The sequence below is a fragment of the Stenella coeruleoalba genome, assembly GCF_951394435.1.
Source record: "Stenella coeruleoalba genome assembly, chromosome: 11".
In the NCBI taxonomy this organism is placed as follows: Eukaryota; Metazoa; Chordata; class Mammalia; order Artiodactyla; family Delphinidae; genus Stenella; species Stenella coeruleoalba.
In genome coordinates this window covers 85,579,715-85,603,360 of record NC_137157.1, presented here as the reverse complement: position 1 = coordinate 85,603,360, position 23,646 = coordinate 85,579,715, and the positions used below count along the sequence as shown (strand labels likewise).

Here is a 23,646-nt window from a genome sequence, read left to right as displayed (position 1 = left end):
TACTTTGTTATTTTTAATTAATGGAGTTAATGACTAACTTTTCTGGACAATTTCATACCAGAGGAAAGAGAGTAAATACCAAATATAGATTTAAAAGATCCAACTGTTTTAAAATTTTAGGTGAAGGATGCTCTGCTGCTCCTCAGTTGTACCACTTGTACTCCCATCTCAGGGCCTTTGCACCTCTGTGTCTTCTGTCTCGCGTGCCCATCCCCCAGATACCTGTGTGTCTGGCTCTCCCACTTTATACAGGTCTCTGATAAATGTCACTTTTTCAGAAAGGACTTCCCTGATCTACTTAAATAAAATTAGCTCTGTTCCCAGCCCCGACTCACCATTTGCCTCTCATTCTCTATCCTTTACGCTACTCTAGGCATCTTTATAGCTTTATCATCATCTGGTCTATGTTTATTTGTGTATGTTCTATCTCCTTTCATTAGAATTTTAAGAGCCAGGAGAAGAGAGATGCATCTTGGTCTGTTCACTAGTATATAGGTTATGTCCGGAAGAGTTCCTTGCATATAATAGGCACACAGTAAATATTTGCTTAATGAATAAATGATTACATAAAAAGAGGGTTTTATGTTATACTTCCATGTATGTACTATACAGAGTATATATTCATATATATATAATATATAACTTTTAGTATATATATATTATTTTTATGTTTTCAAAACTATAGTAATTTTCTTTTTGTAATTTATTTTTTATTGAAGTACAGTTGATTTAAAATCTATTAGTTTCAGGTGTACAGCAAAGTGATTCATATATATATTCATATATATATATGAGTATATATATTTTTTCTTTTTCAGATTCTTTTCCTGTATAGGTTATTACAAAGTATTGAGTATAGTTCCCTGTGCTATACAGTAGGTACTTGTTGTTTATCTATTTTCTATACAGTAGTGTGTGTCTGTTAACCCCTGACTCCTAATTTATCCCTCCCCCCACTTTTCCCTTTGGTAACCATAAGTTTGTTTCCTATATCTGTGAGTCTATTTCTGTTTTGTAAATAAGTTCATTTGTATCATTTTTTTAGGTTCCACAAATAAGTGATGTAATATATTTGTCTTTCTCTGTCTGACTTACTTCACCTAGTATGATAATCTCATCCATGTCGCTGGAAAGAGCATTATTTCATTCTTTTTAATGGCTGAATAGTATTCTACTGTATATATACACCACATCTCCTTTATCCATTCATCTGTCATGGACATTTAGGTTGCTTCCATGTCTTGGCTATTGTAAATAGTGCTGCAATGAACATTGAGGTGCATGTATCTTTTTACATTATGGTTTTATCTGGATATATGCCCAGGACTAGGATTGCTGGGTCTTATATCCCAGGACTAGGATTGTTGGGTCATATGACAGCTCTATTTTAGGGTTTTTTTTGTTTTTTGTGGTATTTTTTTGCGGTACGCAGGCCTCTCACTATTGTGACCTCTCCCGTTGCGGATTGCAGGCTCAGCGGCCATGGCTCACGGGCCCAGTGGCATGTGGGATCTTCCCGGACCGGGGCACGAACCCGTGTCCCCTGTATCAGCAGGCGTACTCTCAAGCACTGCGCCACCAGGGAAGCCCTCTATTTTAGTTTTTTAAGGAACATCCATACTGTTCTCCACAGTGGCTGCACCAATTTAAATTCCTACCAACAGTGTAGGAAGGTGCCCTTTTCTCCACATCCTCTCAAGCATTTATTATTTGTAGACTTTTTGATGATGGCCATTCTGACCGGTGTGAGGTGATACCTCATTGTAGTTTTAAATTTCATTTCTCTAATGATTAGGGACGTTGAGCATCTTTTCATGTGCCTGTTGGCCATCTGTATGTCTTCTTTGGAGAAATGTCTATTTAGATCTTCTGCCCATTTTTTGATTAGGTTGTTTTCTCGATATTGAGCTGTATGATCTGTTTGTATATTTTAGAGATTAATCCCTTGTCAGTTGTATTGTTTGCAAATATTTTCTCCCATTTTGTAGGTTTTCAACAAATGAAGTAGAAGAATAGTTTACTTGAGAATAACTTTAGGATAACAGTGTGACTGTTACTCTCCATCATTACATTTTTTCATATCTAAAACCGCTCGCCTCTTTAAATACATGCGAAGTATTTTTTTTTTTTAATTTTGCATCTAGTTGTGGTTTCCTGCAGCTTACATCCCTTCAGTAATAGGTCTGGTGAGTTTTTTTTTTTTCCCCCCAAAAAAGTCCCTAAAAAGGTATTCATGTTTGTATTAACAAACAAAAAATAATAGACTATAGCACAGGGAAAAATATAAACAAGAAAAGGAACTATTTTACCTACAGAAACACACTTTCAACTCTCTGCATTTCTCATGCTAGTATTAAAAATATCTCTGCTTGGACAGAACCATTTTGTTTCCATGCTAACTTCTCCTTTGTTTCTCCTGTGAACTTTTTAAATTCGGTGTTTGGCAGAAGTTTTGTTTTCTTTGGAACTAAGTACTGTGTAACATACTGTTAGCTGAAGGCTGTGATGTAGAAATTTATTATTAAAAATAAAAGAGAGAAGAATTTATTCCATAAGGATGAAAATGACTTAGTGTCAGGGAAGTTAGGATTTTCAAAATGCTTTACATAGCAAATTGTGTTTCTCTGAAAGGAAGTATATTTTATTTCCTAGGAATAAATTTAAGCATCTTCATTTTGCCCATCCTGATTAATGGGAGTTGAGAAAGAAGGAAAGATAGACAGTTTTACGGAGAATTCCTTCTCTTTGCCGTGTGTAGGCATAACTTTGGTGACCTATATATCCTCAAACCTTCTGGTGAGATGTTTATTAAAGTGTTATTACCCATAGGAGTAATCATAGTTAAATAACCAAGAAGGTATTTTTTATAGAAGGTGAGAGACAGACATTTTTTTCTTCCTGAATTAAGCCATGTACTCTTTATCAACCAGAATGTATTTGAATTTCCTATTTATTATTCATTTTTTAGTTTCAATTTCTCTTTTTCTGTTTTACATTTCAATTGATCATAAAATCAGAAGCATTCCTCCTCCAAAAAGAGTATCATATCAGGTTAATAAACTTTTTGTCTCTCTTCCCAGAATGGCCTAGGTATCATGCTGCTCTTCACTTATCTTGAAAGTGTAGTCCATTCAAGTGACTTCAACTGCAAAAAGAAAAAAATGATTCCACAAATTCTACTTCTGTTCGTTGTCCATGACCCATTTCTGTCTTTTATCTAATCCCATGACATGTCAATGGACATCTGCAACTTAACACTAATCCTACCTGTGGACTCAAAGGATGTTTCAACTTTCTCACTGATAGAACATCAACATCAGTTTGCACTTAATTCTGTAATTCATTGACTTATAATGCAAGCTCTCCTCTTTACTATTTATTATAACTGACCAATTTTTTTCATTTGTCCTAATCGTTAGTTACGAGCGTAGGGCTAGGGAGGTATCTCTGCACTTCTAAAACATTTAGCTCTATGGTTCTGCTTTAATAGGAATAGTTACCAGCAGCCAAATGCTTCATTTTAACTTAAATAATCTGCACTATTAAATAAGTCAGGCAGTTTATCATACTATGGATAGTTTTTTTAAAAGGTTACTGAAAACATGATGCTTATTTTAGTCCTGGATCCGTGATCTGAGGACAGTGCTCTTATGACAGTAAAATAAATTCTGTGTCTGTAGATAGGGTAAAAATTCAAATGCTGTCATGTACTAATATGAAGCTGATACTCACTCCCCTTTCTGTGCCAGGTATGCAATAATCATGGGAAGAAGTAGAGTCCTGACACCCTATCCAGTCCTCTCTGCCTTTCTCTGCATTTAAAAAACAAATGCGAGAAAATACGGTAACAAACCCTGTATAAGTCAACACTGAAGTAATGTTAAATTTTTGCTCAGATTTTTTCAATGAAAAGTATCAATAGATACTTTTTTAATGATAAAGCCCTTGTGTGATTTCCTCAAGTCCAAAGGGAATACAATCTTTGTTGATTTCCTTTGCCTTTCTTCGTATTGAATAGAGAACATTCCAGTATCTTATTCATTTCAGAGTTTTTTTATATTTTGGATATCTCACAGAGCATGTAGATTTATGTAACTTTTTATTACCTAGAAAAAAGTAGCAGCAGTATCATTTTAAAATACATTTTGAAATGTTACCACATGCTTTGTCAACTCAGACTTTCAAATACATTATAATAATGGTATTAAATAGATAATATAAATATATAATGATACAGTGGAATAGAATCCCCTTAGCCTAAATCTCTCTCATCACTCTATTGCATACTGCAAGGAAAATAACTCTCTCTGATACGTAACACATTTGGCAAATTTACTATTTTAAAGTTTAAAATAAAAGGTTGGAGAGGGCTTCCCTGGTGGCGCAGTGGTTGAGAGTCCGCCTGCCGATGCAGGGGACATGGGTTCATGCCCCGGTCCGGGAAGATCCCACATGCCGCGGAGCGGCTGGGCCCGTGAGCCATGGCCTCTCAGCCTGCGCGTCCGGAGCCTGTGCTCCGCAACGGGAGAGGCCACAGCGGTGAGAGGCCCGCGTACCGCAAAATAAATAAATAAATAAATGAAAGGTTGGAGAGTGAAACTTTTGGAGGTTTATAAGTTCTGGTTTGTAAATTCTCTTCTGTAGTAAGTGATGACCCAAATGAGTCTACATTTTGGATGATTTTTTTCTTTGACTAAAAATTGTCTTTAAGATAGTTAATGGCAGAGGGCAGTGGATCCCGTGGTTTTCTTACCTTAGTTCTGATCTTGGAGAAATGTTATATTCTTGACTTAGTATCTGTCATCATCAGCTATTCCCCCTTAAATTCATATAGGTGGATGACAATTCGTGTTTCTGATGTATTTACCTCTTTTAATTGTGATACTCATGCGTGGTAGAATTTACCAAGTTACCCTGTTCGTTTAAATTCACTAGCAAGAGGGTAATAGTCATAACAGCCTTTTATAACCTATTTTCTTGAGAACATTTAGATAAAATAGTGAGAGAGAGATAAGGTAAGCCTTCTGCTTAAAAATCATTTTTATTTATCAGTCTAGTACTCAAGTTTATTATCTCTTTAGAGTTGCCAACACAAGCATCTCACCTCCCTGTTATTAATGAAAGATATTCCCAAAGTCTCAATAGGACAGTGGTTGAAATTGTCAAGAATTGTTTTGATATTTCTAGTGAATAATTACTTAAATATCCTTAATTTATGTTTCTGAATCAGACTATTTCATTGGTTGATTAGTATTTAATCTTACTATAATTAACTTTAAATTAGTATTAATGAATATTTACCAGCAGATGTATTGCCAATAAATCTACAAATTTAAAAAAATTAAAGAAATATCTACTAAGCATTCAATTTTATGTGATGATTATCTGGGCTAATTTACCCAAAATTGCATGCTAGCCAAATAATTAAATCATTGTAATACTTCTAAGGCTTGCAATAATCCACTGTCTTATTAAAAATGAGTAATTTAAAATGACGTAGTTGTATTTCTCACTCATTATACCATGAGCATTTCTCATGTAATTTTTTAGAAGTCTCTGAAGGTCAATTTTTTTTTTAACATCTTTATTGGAATATAATTGCTTTACAATGGTGTGTTAGTTTCTGCTGTATAACACAGTGAATCAGCTATACGTATACATATATCCCCATATCCCCTCCCTCTTGCATCTCCCTCCCACCCTCCCTCTCCCACCCCTCTAGGTGGACACAATTTCTAATTGCTATATTATATTCTTTTCTATAGTATAATTTATTGAATAGTTACCCTTTTGTTGGATAACACAGTGATTAGCACATTATAACTACTAGATTCTTACGATTTTATTTACTGGTCAAAGTGTATGACTTTTTAGTAGTATGTAATATGTATTAAAGTTGACATACATGGTACATGTCTATATTTATAAGTGTTATATGTATATATATATATCTCAATATATATATTTGCTATATGCTAGCAATATATGTGTATACTTATCTCCCTAAATCCTAACCTAATATTCTACATTATCAATTTGCTAAAAAATAGGCAACAGTAGCTTTTTGTTATTGTCTATACTGAATTTCTTTCACTTCCAGCAAAGTCAATTGTTTCCCATAAACCTCTTGACTTGATATTTATTGTGTAAATTGTCCTTATCCTTTCTTCCAGTTATCTATTAGAGTTGTGTTTATTTCAAGTTTGTAGAGTTCTTAGTGTCCTGAAGATATTACCTACCATTTACTGCAGATATTTTGCCAATTTGACATTTGTGCAGACATTTGAAGATTTCATGTAGCCTGATAAATTCATCTGTGTTTTTTTTTTAATTTGGAAAATCTTTATATATTCCAAAGTAGTTTAAGTATTTGTCTGGATTTTATTCTATTTTATATTTACAGTTTGATCTTTTAAAAATTTAACTCTTTTTATCTGTATAGAAGTTATGTATATTGTAAGGTTCAGCTCCAAGTTTTTCTTTTCATTTGTTGAATAATTCATCAAATACCCATTGATTTTTATATTTTATTTTTTACCTTTTGTTACTACATGTACTTGAATTTATTTCAGAACTGTCCACCACATTGCATTTATTTGTATTTTGAGTCTTAAATCATTATCCTATAATTTGAGTTAAATTTTATAATACACTTCAATAACCACTAGGGCATTTTCATCTCTTCTAATATTTTGATTCTTAGAAGTTCATTCTCTCAGATAAAATTTAGGTGCTTGTGTTTTTCAATTTTTTTCTTAAAAAAATGCAAACAGCTTTTGATTGAAATTGAGTTAAACCTGTAAATTTATTTGGGTAAAAATGAACACAATACTTTTATTGAATTCACTCGTCTTAACCAGGAGCATTGTATGTTTATCAGTAAGGTTTTACCATTTCCTGTGTATGGTTATCAAACATTTCTTGATAATGTTCAAAAGTATATTACCTTTTTGTTGCTATCGTGATCAGTTTCTTTGTTTTTTGGTATAGCTGCTGAAGAGTCACTGTTGTTGTACAGAAAAGTTAATGTTTAGAAGTATGTTCCATAGTATGTCTTGTTAGCATGCTAGCTTCTTAGTGGTAAGGAGTTCTTCCATTGGTACACATGACTAGTGAGTATACTGGACAGAGAAATGGAATTTTACTCCTCTCAGTTGGTATCTTGCATTTTCTTAATGCTCTTCAAGTTAAATGTTATTTTCAAAAAATAAATATTATTCTTTGAAGCAAAGTAGCTCAGGACTATTACAACTATGGGAATAACTTGATAATGTTTTGTAGTCTCTGTTTTTATGAAAATTTACATTTTGTGACTTTGGGGGCATATTTCACATTAAATAATTTTGCTCCTTCGAACTCTCATATTTTTGTGATATTATCGAAACAATTTAAAATGATTGAAATATTTTGGCCTTCTGGTTCTTGTCATTCTTGACAGTAGAGTAAGCTACACTAGTAGATTTCTGTAGCATATTTTCTTAATAAACTAGAAGCTTAATGGTATGAAAATAAAGCTTAACGTGGTTTAACATTGATCTAGAATGTTCCTGACAACCGTAAAGCTGTACATTACAGACTCATTTTGTCACACAGTGATATTAAAATATCTTCAAAACAACTAGTCGTTGAACTATTAGCTATCAAACCAGAAGTGTATTACTTCAGGTATGTTAATTTACTCATGAGGTCAATATAATGCCCTACTATTAAAACATAGTTTTCAAAAGCCTCATTATTCTTTAAAATAAAGAGTAGAAATAGTTGCCATGTAAAATAGGTATCATTGGGCTTCCCTGGTGGCACAGTGGTTGAGAGTCCGCCTGCCGATGCAGGGGACACGGGTTCGTGCCCCGGTCCGGGAAGATCCCACATGCCGCGGAGCGGCTGGTCCCGTGAGCCATGGCCGCTGAGCCTGCGCGTCCGGAGCCTGTGCTCCGCAACGGGAGAGGCCACGGCAGTGAGAGACCCGCGTACCGCAAAAAATAAATAAAAAAAAATAAAATAGGTATCATTTAACTTACTGTCATTATTATATTATCTTACAGCTCATGGGGCATTCAGAATGGGACCACAAACGAGGGCCAAGGGGATCGCAGGTAGGTTTCTTTTCTTTTCCTTTTTTGCATTTTGTTTCTTAACACTTTGAGCCATGAGTTTTCTAAAACTCATGAAATAATAATGAGAGAGAGGAAGAGACAAAAGAATCATGCCATTTGTTTTTATTTAAGTTAGCTGTAATTAAAGTCAGGTTTCAAATCCCAAAGGCAGATGCCAGTATATTCCTCTGAAGAGCTTTCTGGTATCCCAGACTGGTTGTGTTTATATGAATGTAGATTTTATATTCATCTTGTCTCTGCAGAATACAGTTTGATCAGCAACCTACTCTCTTGATTTTATTCCCTTCCTTTGAAAATTTTTCTATGTATTTTCTTCTTTTCTCTACCTTCCTGGTTTTGGTTAAATATTTTGAAATATAATGAGAGTAAACCCTGAACTAATTACAGAGTTTTGTCTCTAAATGAACTGTCTTCATCTTAGGGAAATAGAAAGATGAAAGGACCTATTATTTTGGAAAAGAAACAAATTATAAAACTTTCTATGTTACCAGACTGTTCTCATTGTCTTACTTTATGTCTTAGGCAAGGAGAAAAACTTCCATGACGCATTTATGCTTTTTAATGACCTAATTAGACAATGTGGATTTGTTTTGCTTCCATAATTACTTTGTCTGACAAAATAAAGGCTGAGTTTTACACTAAGAAAATTGCCTCTCCTCCTAGGGTATTTTGTGAAGAAATGTAAAAATCATTTCTTAGCAGCCTGTGCTTACCTGACTGTAAACGCGCTAACTAAAAAATTAAGTGGGTGGAACATTTTAATCTTTGCTGCTCACATGTTTTATTTGCCACTAAAAAATATGGTTAAGAGAGAGTTTGCTGTACGATACTGTATATGAAAGATCATTGTGAAATGTCAGCGTCTCCCAAGTGTTTTACCAAGCTGACATGACCTGTGCTGTCATTAAGATTGCACGGACAACAGTTTCATTTCGGTCACTAGGGAAATACAACCAAGTCAGTCAGTTGTTTTTAGGGGAGAGTTTAATAGCTGTGGTTTTATTTTTGTCCATTATCAATTTGATTAGTAGATAATATAAACCAGTCCAATTAAATTAGGATTATCCAAAAGGATTTATGCCTCATTCTCCCTCACTGTCACTTCCTTGTCTCCATTTTCTCTGGCAACTCTCCCTCCCACATTTATTATTTTAAATCAGAATTTTCGGCAAGATTGGCAATGAAATGATGAAATTAATGCATGGTGGACGCTTTGTAATTCTAGACCAATCAGAAGTAAAGATGAGCACCAGTAAGAAACTCTGTGGTTTCTGATTATTGCCACCAAAGACATTTTGACTCAGAACACACCAAGCAACTTGATGAGGGCATGTCCTTTCAAAGTAATGTAGTGTTAGTTTTTAAAATTTGTTGAAAAATTATATAATATACTCGCCATATAACCTATTTGGATATAATTTATCTTCACGTTTGGATTGGTCACTCTGTCATTATAAATTGAAATATAATGTCATAAAGGCCCAGCGTCGTTTATGTTAACTTTAAACGTAAAAAATCCCAGAATGAAAATTTTTAGAATTCCAGCTATTGCACATAGCTAGAAAACTTCAGATTTCCACATATACATGAAAAATATTTTCATAAATAAAGTTTGATTATATTTAGAAGCTTGAGATGATTCTGAAAAGCAAAGGCACTAGAAAGTTCTTGCATGAACTACCGTTATCAGCATCAAGGTTTTTCGTGAACCTCTCAACTAGCAAAATAAGCATTCGAAATGGGGTATACCTTTGTCTCACCCTTGACCCTCAACTCAGATAAAAAAAAATTGTCAGTGTCAAAAGGAAAAACACACACCAAAAAATAAAAATGATAACAATTACAACAGAATACTTTATTCTTCGGAAATTCCAGATAAGTCAATTAAGCACAAAAGTAGTAACCTCTTATCTAATTCTGATTCTCCACTGTGGGGGGGGGGGGATGGGGTGGGGAAGACAGTATATTTATGTTTTAGATGATTGATCCCTTCTTATTCCTTGGACAATATGTCTAAAGCCTTTCGGCCATTTGAAAGGAATTCCAGACAGACTGCATTTGAACACAGATCTCTAAATATTTTACGACTACCACAAGGCCTTACTCAAATCCCATCTCAATTTAGTTTAATTGAAGACAGGTTTTTAAGCACTTACTATGTGGATAGCACTGTGGTAGGTCTCATTGAAGAAAAACTGAGTGACAAGTTTACTGCATTGCAAGAGCTTACAAGGTATGGTTGGAAATAGAGCAATACTTGAGTAGGTAATTTGCATATAAGGCAGAGTGGTAGATGTAAAATTAAGTATATAAACAAAGTGTGATAAGAGTTTAGGTGGGACAGAGTATTTATTTATGCCTAGTAGAACTGGGAAATTTGGTGGTATCTGAGCTGAGCCTTCAAGTTTGTGTAGTAAGGTTTCAGAAGTGAAAAGAAGGAAAGGGAAAAGCTTGAGGAAAAGTCTGAACTGGTAAAGTGTGGGGTTGTTTGGATTTCTGTGAATTTACTTTATAACTGCTTTATAAACACTTACTGCCTAGGGACTGTTGCAGGAACTACTGTGAAAGAATGATCCAGGGAATGTCATTCTTTATTGATCAGGTACGAGGAGGAAGTAAGGAGGGTTAAGAATTTGTAATCCAGAGAAAGACAAATGCTGCATGTTTTCACTTATATGTTGAATTTAAAATACAAAACAAATGAACATATATAACAAAACAGAAACAAATTCAAAGATACAGAAAACAAATTAGTGGTCTCCAGAGGGGAGGGTGGAAGAGAGATGGGAGAAACAGGTAAAGGGGACTAAGAGATCCCAGCTACCAGTTATAAAAAATAATAAGTCGTAGGGATGTAATGCACAGCCAAGGGAATGTAGTCAGTGATATTATAATACCTTCATAGAGTGCATAATCTATAAAAATGTCAAATCACTATGTTTTACACCTGAAATTAAGATATTTTAGGTCAAATATACATCAATTGTTTTGGAAAAAAAGAAAAAAAAAGAAGAATGAGTCCCAGTAACACAGGCCAGTTCACAGGGAAGATGTTGAGTTTAGTGTTAGAAGTGTTAAGAGAGAAGTGAAGATGACAATTCCAAAAGGGAATTTCAGACAAATACTTGAGGTGCCGTTCTGGGCTCTGTAGCCAGATGAAAGCAGAAGATGTCAGTTAGGGAATGCCTATCATTCTTGTGATAATCAAACTACATTAGGCAATGGATTCCAGAAGAAGGATATTAAAAGAGAAAAACAGAAGAAAGGCTCATTCTTGAGGGAGACTCAGTGTAAGGGCTGGGAGGAGCCTGGGGAGGGAGTTAAAGCATGTACACGGGCTCACTAGAGACCAGAGGAAGAAGTAATGCAGAACCCGAAGTAGTGAGTATACTGTCAAGTTACACTCAGAAGAAGGCTGAGACCACAACCAAAGTTTCAAGAAAACAAAAAAAGTAGGAAATGCTTTTGGATGTAGTGATGAGCAGGGCATTAGTGAACTCTGAGAATGCACTTTTGGTCAAGAAGAGATGGAAAAACAGAATACAGAAATTAAGAAGAGAATTAGTGTGAGACGGTGGAGGAGTTTTGTTTTAAAAGAAAAGTAGAATTAAGAAAGAGGTGACAAACAGGTTCCTACTGTGTAGCTCAGGGAACTATATTCAGTATTCTATGATAAACCATAATAGAAAAGAATATAAAAAAGAATGTGTGTGTGTTTGTGTGTGTGTGTGTGTGTATATATGTATACATATATATAAAACTGAATCACTTTGCTGTACAGCAGAAATTAACACAACATTGTAAATCAACTATGCTTCAATAAAACAAAAGAGGAATAGGTGGCAACAGAAGTGAGGAAAATTTACTTTTATGCTAAGGTAGGATGTATGTCTTAATAACTATTAATGGCAAAGAAAGAGAATCAGTAGAGAGAAGAAAACACTGAAAATTCTCAATAGTGACCCTATTTAAGGACTGAGAAAATAGTGTAATCCAGGGAAGGGAATGCAATTTCTCCCAGTGTGGTCCTTTGGGCTGGTCCCTTTGACACCTGTTTATGTGTTTTTCTCACACTCCACCAGTTCCCACCCTAGGTTCCGCCATTCACCCTAGTTCAGAAAAACTGACCATGTTCTCAAATGAACTACTGGATAGATCCACCAAAAAGCACAAATGAAGAAGTTTTGGAAAGAAAGTAGGCACATCTATACCAGAAAAGGAGAGAAGAAATAGGGGCAGATAGCACAAAAATGAAAGAAATATCTTGAGCCTAATGACTTCAGTTTTCTTGCTAGAGAAAGGGTACATAAACTTGGGGATATTATAGTGGAAAGCCTTGAATGGTAGAAAATATATGGAGTACATTTGTTTTAGATTTCCAGAAATGGAACTGACTTGATGTGTGAACATACCTGGTAGAAAGCAGTGGGCTATGACAGATGTGAGTGGGTAGCCTGCAAGACAAATTTTAACGTATTTTACTTTAATGCAAAAAACACCAATATATGTCAGGAACTGTTTTTAGCCTTCGAGGAGTCAAAAATTGAACTAAATGACTTTGGCCTTCAGGAAGGAAGTATATAGTTTTGCCTAAAGGCAGCCTTAACTCAGAGGATGAAAATGATCAGCTCATATTGAGGGCATTTGTCATTACCAGGATAGAGTTAAACTTCTCCTGGCTTTCCTCCCACATGCTTGCTAAATAAAAGATTTTCTCAAATTTGATGTCATCTCCCAGAATTATATGTGCATTATCACAGATGATAAGGTGTACCTTTCATATCAAATACTTACATAGAAAAACACATATCTTACTTCAAGTAAATTCCAACACTTAATTGCATGTAACTCTTCAAACTCAGTAAGAATTTAATTAAAATTGATTTATTTACTCTTTACTCAATAATTCTATGACATAATTTGTCAGCTCACAGCTTTCAGGCTGGTATTTTCTTCTTTTTATTTTTAAAGTATGTGGTCTCAAATAGTAGATCATCCAAATTTTGGAAGATGCTAAATGATAAATAAACTTGCAGCAGCAGGCAGAACTCTTTTCTCTGGGAGCATTTCCAGTAATACCAAACGAAGTCAGGGGATAAAATTCTCAGAAGGCAAGTATGTTTTTTGCTTTTTCTTTCCTCTAAATTCTTGAAGAAAAGTTTTTCAGTGGGAAGTTAAGAGAAACAATAGAAAATTGCTCTCCTTTGAAAGCATAAAAGTGGTAGAAGGGCATTGAAGGAGCCAATAATTTACTTATCACTTAGCTAATGGTCTGTGAGAAAAGATTAATTTGTGAATTTGCAAACTTCCTAACACTTTACTGTGCTAGGAACCAGCAGGCCCATATTTATCAGTAGTTAGAGACTAGCCAGTTCTTTAGTATTTAGTATATTATTGATATACTAAACTATTTATCACTAGAGACTAGCAGATTCTGTAGTCATTTAGTGTGTGTGTGTGTATATTAACATATATATTAATGTATATATACTACCAGCCAAGTTTTATCAATTACACTTAAGACCACTTATTGAAGAAACAGCTTATGTGTGATCTATCTAGTCTTCAAATAAGTTAGGTATTTTTTTAGACAATGAAATTCTGGTTTGTATGTTTCTAAGTCATTAGAGTATTGTATTACAATAAAAGAAATTAACTGAGTATGCTGGTGGGAAAAAAGGTAATAGATGGCACTAGGCTATTGGTATGCTTAAAATGAAATGAAATTGAAAATATAACACGTTAAAATTTATGGGATGTGGCAAAAGCGGTTCTAAGAGGGAAGTGTATAGAGATAAATGCCTACCTCAAGAAACAGGAAAAGTCTCAAATAATCTAACTTTACATCTCAAAGAACTAGGAAAAGAAGAAAAAACGAAGACCCAAGTTAGTAGAAGGAAAAGATGATAAAGAATAGACAGAAATAAATGAAATAGAGACTAAAAAAGCAATAGAAAAGATCAGTGAAACTAAGATCTGGTTCTTTGAAAAGATAAAATTGACAAACCTTTAGCTAGGCTCACCAAGAAAAAACGAGAGAGGACTCAAATTGATAAAAGTCAGAAATGAAACAGGAGATGTTACAAACAATACCACAGAAACACAAAGGATCATAAGAGACTACTATCAATAATTATATGCCAACAAATTGGGCAACTTAGAAGAAGTGGATAAATTCCTAGAAACATACAATCTACCAAGACTGAATCATGAAGAAACAGAAAATCTGAACAGATCAATAATAAGTAAGGGGATTGAATATGTAATTAAAAACCTTCCAACAAAGAAAAGACCAGGACCAGAAGGTTTCACTGGTGAATTCTACTAAATATTAACACTAATTAGCACCAATCCTTCTCAGACTCTTCCAAAAAATGTAGAAGGTGGGAACACTTCTGAACTCATTTTATAAGGCCACCATTACCTTGATACCAAAACCAGACAAGGACACTACAAGAAAAGGAAGTTAAAAGTCAATATCCCTGATGAACATAGGTGCAACAATCCTCAACAGAATATTAGTAAACTGAATTCAACAATACATTAAAATGATCATACACCATGATCGAGTGGGATTTATTCCAGAAAAGCAAGGATGGTTCAAATCTGCAAATCAGTCAATGTGACACACCACATTAACAAAATAAAGGATAGGAATCTTATGGTCACCTCAATAAATGCAGAAAAGAACTTGACAAAATTCAGCATCCATTTATGATGAAAACTCTCAACCATATGGGTAAAGAGGGAACATGTCTTAACATACTAAAGGCCGTATATGAAAAGCTCACAGTGGACATTGTACTGTGTCAGCTTTTCCTCTAAGAACAGGAACATGGCAAGGATGCCCACTCTCTCCACTTTTATTCAACATAGTACTGAAAGTTCTAGCCAGAACAATTAGGCAAAAAAAAAAAGAAAAAAAAAGCATCCAAATTGGAAAGTAAGAAGTAAAACTATCACTATTTGCAGATGACATGATACCAGTTATAGAAAGCCCTAAAGACCCCATCAAAAAACTGTTAGAACTAATAAACAGATCCATTAAATTTGCAGAATATAAAATCAGTACACAAAAATTTGTTGTGTTTTTTTACACTAATAATGAAGTGTCAGAAAAAGAAATAAAGAAAATCCCATTTACAATTGCATCAAAAAGAATAAAATACCTAAGAATACATTTAACCAAGGAGGTGAAAGAACTGAATATTAAAAATAACAAGACATTAATGAAAGAAATTGAAGAGGTCACAAAGAAATAGAAAGCTATTCTGTGCCCATGGATTGGAAGAATTAATATTGTTAAAATGTCCATAATACCCAAAAGCAATCTACAGATTCAGTGCAATCCCTATCAAAATTCCAGTGGTATTTTTCAGAGGATAGAACAAACATTCCTAAAATTTGTATGGAACTATGAGATTCCAAATAGCCAGGCAATCTTGAGAAAGAAGAATAAAGCTTGAGACATCACACTCCCTGATTTCAAACTATATTACAAAGATAAAGTAATCAAAACACTATGGTATTATCATAAAAACAGACATATAGATCAATGGAACAGAGTAGAGAGCCCAGAAATAAACCCACACATATATTTATGACAAAGGAGCCAGGAATATACAAAGAGGACAGGACAGTCTCCTCAATAAATGGTGTTGGGAAAAATTGGACCACAGCATGCAAACACATAAAACTGGACCACTATCTTACACAATATACAAACATTAACGCAAAGTGGATTAAAGACTTGAATGTAAGACCTGAAACCATAAAACTCTAGAGGAAAAGATAAATGGTAACCTTCTCGACACAGGTTGTGGTAATTATTTTTTTTAATCTGTCACCAAAAGCAAAAGCAACAAAAGCAAAAATAAACAAACAGAACTATATCAAACGAAAAAGCTTCTCCACAGCAAAGGAAACCAAAAACAAAATAAAAAGGCAACTGATGGATAGGGGAAGATATTTGCAAATCACATATCTAATAAGGGGCTAGCATCCAAAATATATAGAGAGCTTATACAACTCAATAGCAAGACAAAAACAATTTGATTTAAAAATGGGTAGAAGATCTGAATAGACATTTTTCCAAAGAAGACAGACAGATGGCCAGCAGGTACATGAAAAGATGCTCAACATCATTAATCATCAGGGAAATTCAAATCAAAACCACAAAGAGTTATCTCGTCGTACCTGTTAGAATGACTTATCAAAAAGACAACAAATATCAAGTGTTGGTGAGGATGTGGAAAAAGGAAACCCTTGTGCACTGTTGGTGGGAATGTAAATTAGTACAACCACTATGGAAGACAATGGTTTTCCATAAATTAAAAATAGAACCACCATATGATCCAGCAATTTCCACTTCCAGGTATTTATTCAAAGAAAATGAAAACACTAACTGAAAAAGATATATGCACCCCCATGTTCATTGCAGCATTGTTTTCAATAGCCAAGATATGGTAGCAACCTAAGTGTCCATCAGTGGATGAATGGATAAAGAAGATGTGGTATATATACACAATGGAATATTATTCCGCCATAAAAAGAATGAAATGTCACCATTTGTGACAACTTAGATGGACCTTGAAGGCATTACACTAAGTGAAATAAGGAAGGCATAGAAAGACAAATACCATATGGATCTCTCTTATATGTGGAATCTAAAAAAAATAAATAAAAAGCTCATAGATACAGAGAACAGACTGATGGCTGCAAGGGGTGGGGAGTGTGAGAAATGGGTGAACTGTTTTATTTTTCTTTAGTTTAAATAAATTGAATACAATTTTTAAATCTATTTTTTAAAATATTTATTTATTTATTTTATTTTGGGCTGTGTTGGGTCTTTGTTGCTGCACGTGGGCTTTCTCTAGTTGCAGTGAGTGGGGGCTACTCTTGGCTGCGGTGCACGGGCTTCTCATTGTGGTGGCTTCTCTTGTTTCAGAGCATGGGCTCTAGGCGCGCAGGCTTCAGTAGTTGTGGCACATGGGCTCAGTAGTTGTGGCTCGTGGGCTGTATAGCGCAGGCTCAGTAGTTGTGGTGCACAGGCTTAGTTGCTCCGCGGCATGTGGGATCTTCCCAGACCAGGGCTCAAACCCGTGTCCCTGCATTGGGAGGCGGATTCTTAACCACTGTGCCGCCAGGGAAATCCCGAATACAATTTAAAAAATATAATTTTAAAAATTAAAAATGATCTGTGTCCTCTTTAGTAGCATGGCTTTAATTATCTACCACATGCTAGAAGCTCCAAACTATAAAACTTCTAGAATAAGCAGCATCTATCTACATCAGTTAGCTCTTGCAGGATTATAGTAAGTCTCGAGGATGAATTTCGATTGGAAGTTATTATCAGTCAGTATCTTGTCTACTTGGGTATTCAAGAGAATGGATCCGTTAATAATAGCTACTAAAGTTCATGAACCTAAACATTTGCCTCCTAGTGCTCTAATTTGGTAACAGATCAATTCTTTCTAGGTTAAATCATTTGTTTTTGATAAAAGAGAGTGTGAGAGTAATTTAAATGCCTTCCAGGCATACCTGGAATAATGCTATATAAATTTATTAACGTTAACTCCATGTAATACATTTTAGAAAGACTGTCATCCAGATTTCCCCATAATTTATTCCAAGGGATTAACGTGAGCAGGTTGGGAGTTCATTATTACGTCACCCAAATGCCTAATGTGTTACCGAGGATAATTCATGCCCTAGCTGAAGCTGGCTGCCCATGTTACTTTTTCTGCAAAGAGAGTGTTTTTTAATTTGAATTTCCTTCTCCTTTTTCACTTTTCCATATATTAATCTACTAACTTGCCACTGGTTTAGAAATTGTTCCAATAATAATTTCATTTTTTGGCACCCCTCCAAGGAAAGTTTTTTGTTTTGTGTTTTTATTGTTGTGTTGTGAAATTTGTTTGAATTTTGTTTATGTGGACAGGGCCACACACCAAATATTTGCCTGGGCCCTATACATGTTAGGACTGGCCTTGTCATCACATACGTTAGTGGCATGAAAGGACCTGCTTGTGTAATACTTATTGAATGACCCTCTTATCTTGAAGACTGGACATTGTTCACATGACATGTGCACTGCGTTATGCTTGTTTCTGTCAAATCAGAACTTTCTGGTACATTATATGAAATAAAACAAAGATGAGTATTTCACACCCATCTTGTCCATTAAACCTTCCTCTAGATGTTTTAAATTTTACCCTTTAGTTACCCTCCCCTTCATTCTGTGAAATTGCTTTGGTCTAGTTAGAGTTTAGTATTATGTCCTTAATTTGCATTGAGAGACTTTACAAACTCTTAGAGAGTTTGTCCTGGTAGGGATAATTTTGGAAATGTCCACAACATCCGTGGTGTCAAAAGGATGCAGAGACATTTTCTTTGTTTTTGTTCAGAGAAGGGAAAATGGTGTTTCTCTTTAACTAGTAAACCCAGTAGTTTATTACGTCTTCAGCATCTCTGGTCTCTCCCCAGTAGATGCCAGTGGCAGAGTCCCTGCCCTCCAGTTGTGATAAGGAAAAATGCCTCCAGACCTTGTCAGGTGTTCCTTGGGAGGCAAAATTGCTTCTGATTGGGAACTAGTATTGAGATTATGGCATAATCTCTTCACCATGCATATCGAAGAGAATAAATAGATATTTACTGATTAGTTTCAACATGTCATATAGGAAAATGGGAAGATGCTTCTTCAAGTATATATACTTTCAAGCTTTGAGGTTCCTTTTTTTAAATTAAAGTATAGTTGATTTACAATGGGGTGTTAATTACTGCTGTACGGCAGAGTGATTCAGTTACATATATATATACATTCTTTTTTAAATATTCTTTTCCATTATGGTTTATCATAGGATATTGAATATACTCCTCTGTGCTAGAGAGTAGGACCTTGTTGTTTATCCGTTCTGTATACAAAAGCTTACGTCTGCTAATCCCAGCTTCCCCAGGTTCCATCTTTAAGTCTAACAAATAGCGATTTTAAAAATCATAGTCATTTCATTGTGGAGTATTACTCACAGTAGAATCATGTCCTAGAAAACTAGGAGGAAAAAAATGCACTCTTTTCACACTTAAGCATTCAAATGTCAGGGGAGCAGCCTGACAGGGTGTGGCTCTGTCCAGGCAGTGGTTGTGCAGAGCGTATGTTTCTGGTGAACAGATGGATGACCTTGAGTAAGTCACTCTTTATTAAAGCCTTGGTCTCTATAAAAGGACATCAATGAACAGGAATCAAACAAGTCCACAGAAATAAAAGGGAAAATTGCCACTGGCATTTATGCTTTTTCCTCCCATGTTTATAGATTAGTAGACATGTTGTTTAATACTTATTGAATGACCCTCTTATCTTGGGAACTGTGGACATCATTCATCTGACATGTGCACTGCCTTATGCTTGTTTTTGCCAAATCAGAACCTTCTGTTACATTATATGAAACAAAACAAAGAAATGAAGTAAGCAGCTGTAGATGACAGCTATTTATCTGCAGGAGCTGTAAACAGCTTAAGCAACAATCAAATTTACTGAATTATGAAAGCATACTTTGAAAGAAGTAAGGGTAATAATACCTAACACTTTAGCTACAGATAGATTCTGACCATTTTTGCATTTTCTGCTGTTATTATGTTCTGTTTTTTTTTTTTTTAAGATATCTTGGTGTAAACATTTAGAAAATTCATTAATTAATGCAAGTATTTTTGCTTGTGAGTTCCTATAAAGTAAATACAGACTTTTTGGAAAGTAACTTGCAGCTCTAAAGTTTTGCCTTCCACTTGGCTGGAATAACAGAAGAAAGATATGCGAACTTGAGAACTGTCCATTTTATCTTTGAATTGAAGTACCTGACAGAGGGAAATAATTTTATTTCATGCTGGGGGATTTTATTCAATCTCTGACGTAGAGTAAGATCTTATTCTTTATTAATTGTGAAAACATACTTTAAAAGGGAAGTTTAGGGGGTGGATTTTTAAACTTTTACTCTACTTCTTAGATAAAACTGATGAAAAAAGATAGTGCTGAATATCATTAGATTTTCATAGGAGACAAAAACCTAAGATGAGGTTATATTTGACTAAAGCAAACCATCAGGTAGAGCAGGAAGTGAAGGTGAGGTAAGGTGAGGGTGAGGAAGGTCCTATGACAGTTGGAAGATCAGTTAACTAGAAAAGGTGAATTAAGGCAACAGAAATAGGAGATAGTTGTGGGAAATGGTTGATCTTTTAAGGTGAATATCGACATCTGTTTTGGTATACAAACAAAAAAGCACCAAGATGCAGGTTTGTAGTATCTTCTTGGTACAATGTATAGAAACTTATAGAGAATGAATGTTTTCATTTAATTTCTTAGTGGTGCATATCCAAGTTATATGTAAATATATATATATATATTTCTAATACATAACAATCTTAGCTATGCATAGGAATTCTTCTTTGCTTCCATTCTAGGGACAATCTAAAAGGTTATACAACAGCATTCCTCACATGAATTTATAATGTCATCAAAGCTATTGATTTTTTACAAAATTTTATATGGGAGGATGAAGATTGCATGGTAGTTCTGTCCTCAGCATTAAATGATTGATGCATTTTGTATAGAATGCACCCATTATATAAAATTAAGTAAATCCACGGGACTGGTGGTAATAATTACAAAGCAAAATCCTGGAACAACATTAGAGATATTAGTGAACTGAAATTATCTTAAAAGTCACAAAAAAGAAGCTTCTTGTCATGTTTGATTTTTCAGATCATAGGCGGTGGTTTTGTTTGTTTTTTGTTGTTTTTTGCTTTTGTGGTGATGCCTTATGCAATGACCAATTCCTGGAAGACTCTTGAGTGTTACAAGTTCAAGTTTGTTCTTATTGGAAATCTGCAGGTTATCAAACTTGAAATCAAAATAATTTCCTTGCTGAATTTTGTAGCATGATGGTTAAATACTTCTGGTGACAGTTCACACTTGGATTTCTACAACTATTTCCATTTTAGAATTTTGTAACAGTATTCTTTTCTTTTCAAGTCCTTTTAGCCCCCAAAGTACAGATAGTTGTTTACACTGTGTCTGTGATACACACTTAAAAGAGCACTTAGAAAAAAAGTTGGGGAGAGAAAAAAAAAAAGAGGAGTTTGTGGGTGAGACAAACGGAGTAGAAATTTCAAAAGTAAACCAAAAAAAAAAAAAAAAGTAAACCAATGTGAAATAAATAAAATTAAAAGGAAAAAAGTAAACCAATGTGATCAGTCAGAAAGTTAAAGAAGTACAAACAGCTGTAAAAGCTCTAGTTCTCAAAGGATTGGGAGCAGAGAAATGGAAAGAAGTTGTCTATCAAAGATGATACAAAGAGACCCAAGGGAAACAGGGTTAGTAAATAGAGCAAAGACCATTTAATAAAGCGAGATAAGGACGTGACGTTGCAGCCGTGTTGAGAAGGTCAGAAACATACATGAAAGTCCTTCGATTTTGAACATCATGATTTGGGAGGCTGACAGTTCTCTGGTTCTTGAAAAACGTGACGGTATGATGCATGTTTATTGCATTTTTAGGCCTTTGTATGACTTTTTAAAATAAATATTCCAGTGTACCAAGTACGCTTGTGAAATCTAATCATAGGACAATTTTGTTTTCTTCTTGATAAGTGCTTTATGGATATTTTTAGCTACTTTAAAACGATAACTAGTTTTAGCTAGAGTGAATTTCTGCCAAATACTAATAAGGAAAAATAGGACTATGAGTAATATCTCTGACTTTCCAGTGTTTAAAGGAAATTCTGTTTTCACCATCTTATGTGCTGGTGATCATGAAAATTTTAATTGGTAGGTACAGTATAGGCAGTTAACAATTTTCCCAGAATGAACAGTGTATTATACATACTGTGTGCTTAGTTAGAACATAGGAGATGCTGTGTTACATTAAATATCAAATAGTCGATGCCTTTCTCTTTTTGTATTATAAATTATTTCAAACATGCAGCAAAGTACAGTGAACAGTGTACAAAAACCATATTCTCATACATTTAAATCTATAATGTAATTTAAAGACGATATTAATATTCTTTTTTCAAGCTTGCACTGAATTAGTAACGGTCTGCATTGTAATAATAAGAAAGAAAAAAAGGAACAAATGCTTTTTAAGGAAATTTCAGTTTGGTATGATTATTTATCATGTGAAGTTAAAATGATGCATTTTCCTCTCCTGTCTTTTTCCATAAACAAAAGCCACAGTGCCAAAACCAAAACATAAGAAATAGTAAAATTATATATTTTTCTTCTTTTTGAACAGAAATAGAAATGCCAAGTTCAGTTTGTTCCATTGGTTTTAAGCCAAATAAATGGCAAAAAATAGTGAAAAGCCTGGTCATATCATGTGTCGTAAGTTTCTATTAAAGTCCTTATATAAATTTCAGATCTCTGTGCCGCCTGAGACATGATCACTGCTGCATTTAAAAAGTATAGGGGGAGGGGAGGGAGGAGCCACACTGGCCTTGAACTCTATATTTGATTCAAAACTTCTAATTGATAGATGATTGCTTAGAAATATTTTTATTATACTTTTTCATAATGTATACAGTTTTTTTCTCATTAATAGATACGTGTTTAGATAAATTCACTTCATAGTATTGGACCATGTGGGAATTTACAGAATATGGAAACAATTAGTTTAGATATGGGAAAGAATTAGAGAATATGAAAAGAAATATGGGCAAGATTAGTTTTTCAAGAAGGCAAGCGAGATGCATTTTGTTTGTTCTTCAGAGTACATTGATAAATATGTAATCAAGTAATATCTACTTTAATATCATTTGGAACAAGCTGGTATATGACCACTATATAATTTAATATGTATCCAGAAATATGTTAGCATAAATACCTAAGTGTAGTCATAAGCATGCCCTGTGTTAAAAATAAAATCATCATCTCTTTGGAGAGATTAAGAAAAGAATACAAGAAATTTTATGAACATTAAATATTCTATTCCAAATAGATTTGCTTTCTTAACCACACTTAACATTTTTTAAAATCATGTTTTAGAAAATCACCCCGTAATGGGTCACCAGATCAACTTCTTAAAATTAACTTCATGTGCAAAAACTATAAAATTGGAAACTGATGTTATTTTCTATTGCTACAATGTCTTCTAACAGTGTTACTTCCTATAGATTTTATATACATATTTAATGGTTATTTTAGCAGCTTAAAAGGTAAAGATGTTGTATATATTTTTATTTTAAAAGTTTAATCATTTATGTGGGAGTTAGGGCTACAGATGGTGTATTCATCTTTTCTTTTTTTCATATATGACAAAAGGGCTGTCATATTTCCATACACAGTAGAATAGTTTTTGCAGAGTAGAATCAAAGAATAAAATAAGAACTTTAAAATCTCCTAAGGCAACACCTTATCTTCAGAGGTTTTTCAACGATTAATATAGGCAAAAGGATGCATTTACATTTTGGCGTTAAAAAACAGGAATGGGGACGCAGACCTACTAGAGGGCAGACTTGGGGATATGGGGAGGGGGAGGGGTGAG

The 23,646-nt window shown here is 34.3% G+C and overlaps 1 protein-coding gene across 3 annotated transcripts in view; it reads left to right on the top strand.

Annotated features, from left to right (window-relative positions):
- The window catches only part of PDE3A (phosphodiesterase 3A), a gene marked incomplete at its 5' end in the record, with an annotated part of 452,867 nt that overhangs the window by 322,977 nt on the left and 106,244 nt on the right, over positions 1-23,646 (top strand). For 2 of the 3 annotated variants that reach the window (XM_079938037.1, XM_079938039.1), the window contains one exon: positions 8,046-8,096. The exons of the other annotated variant lie outside the window; for it this stretch is intronic. In XM_079938037.1, coding sequence (XP_079794163.1) covers positions 8,046-8,096 — 51 coding nt within the window. The remainder of the gene's footprint in view (positions 1-8,045; positions 8,097-23,646) is intronic. 3 annotated transcript variants of the gene reach the window in all.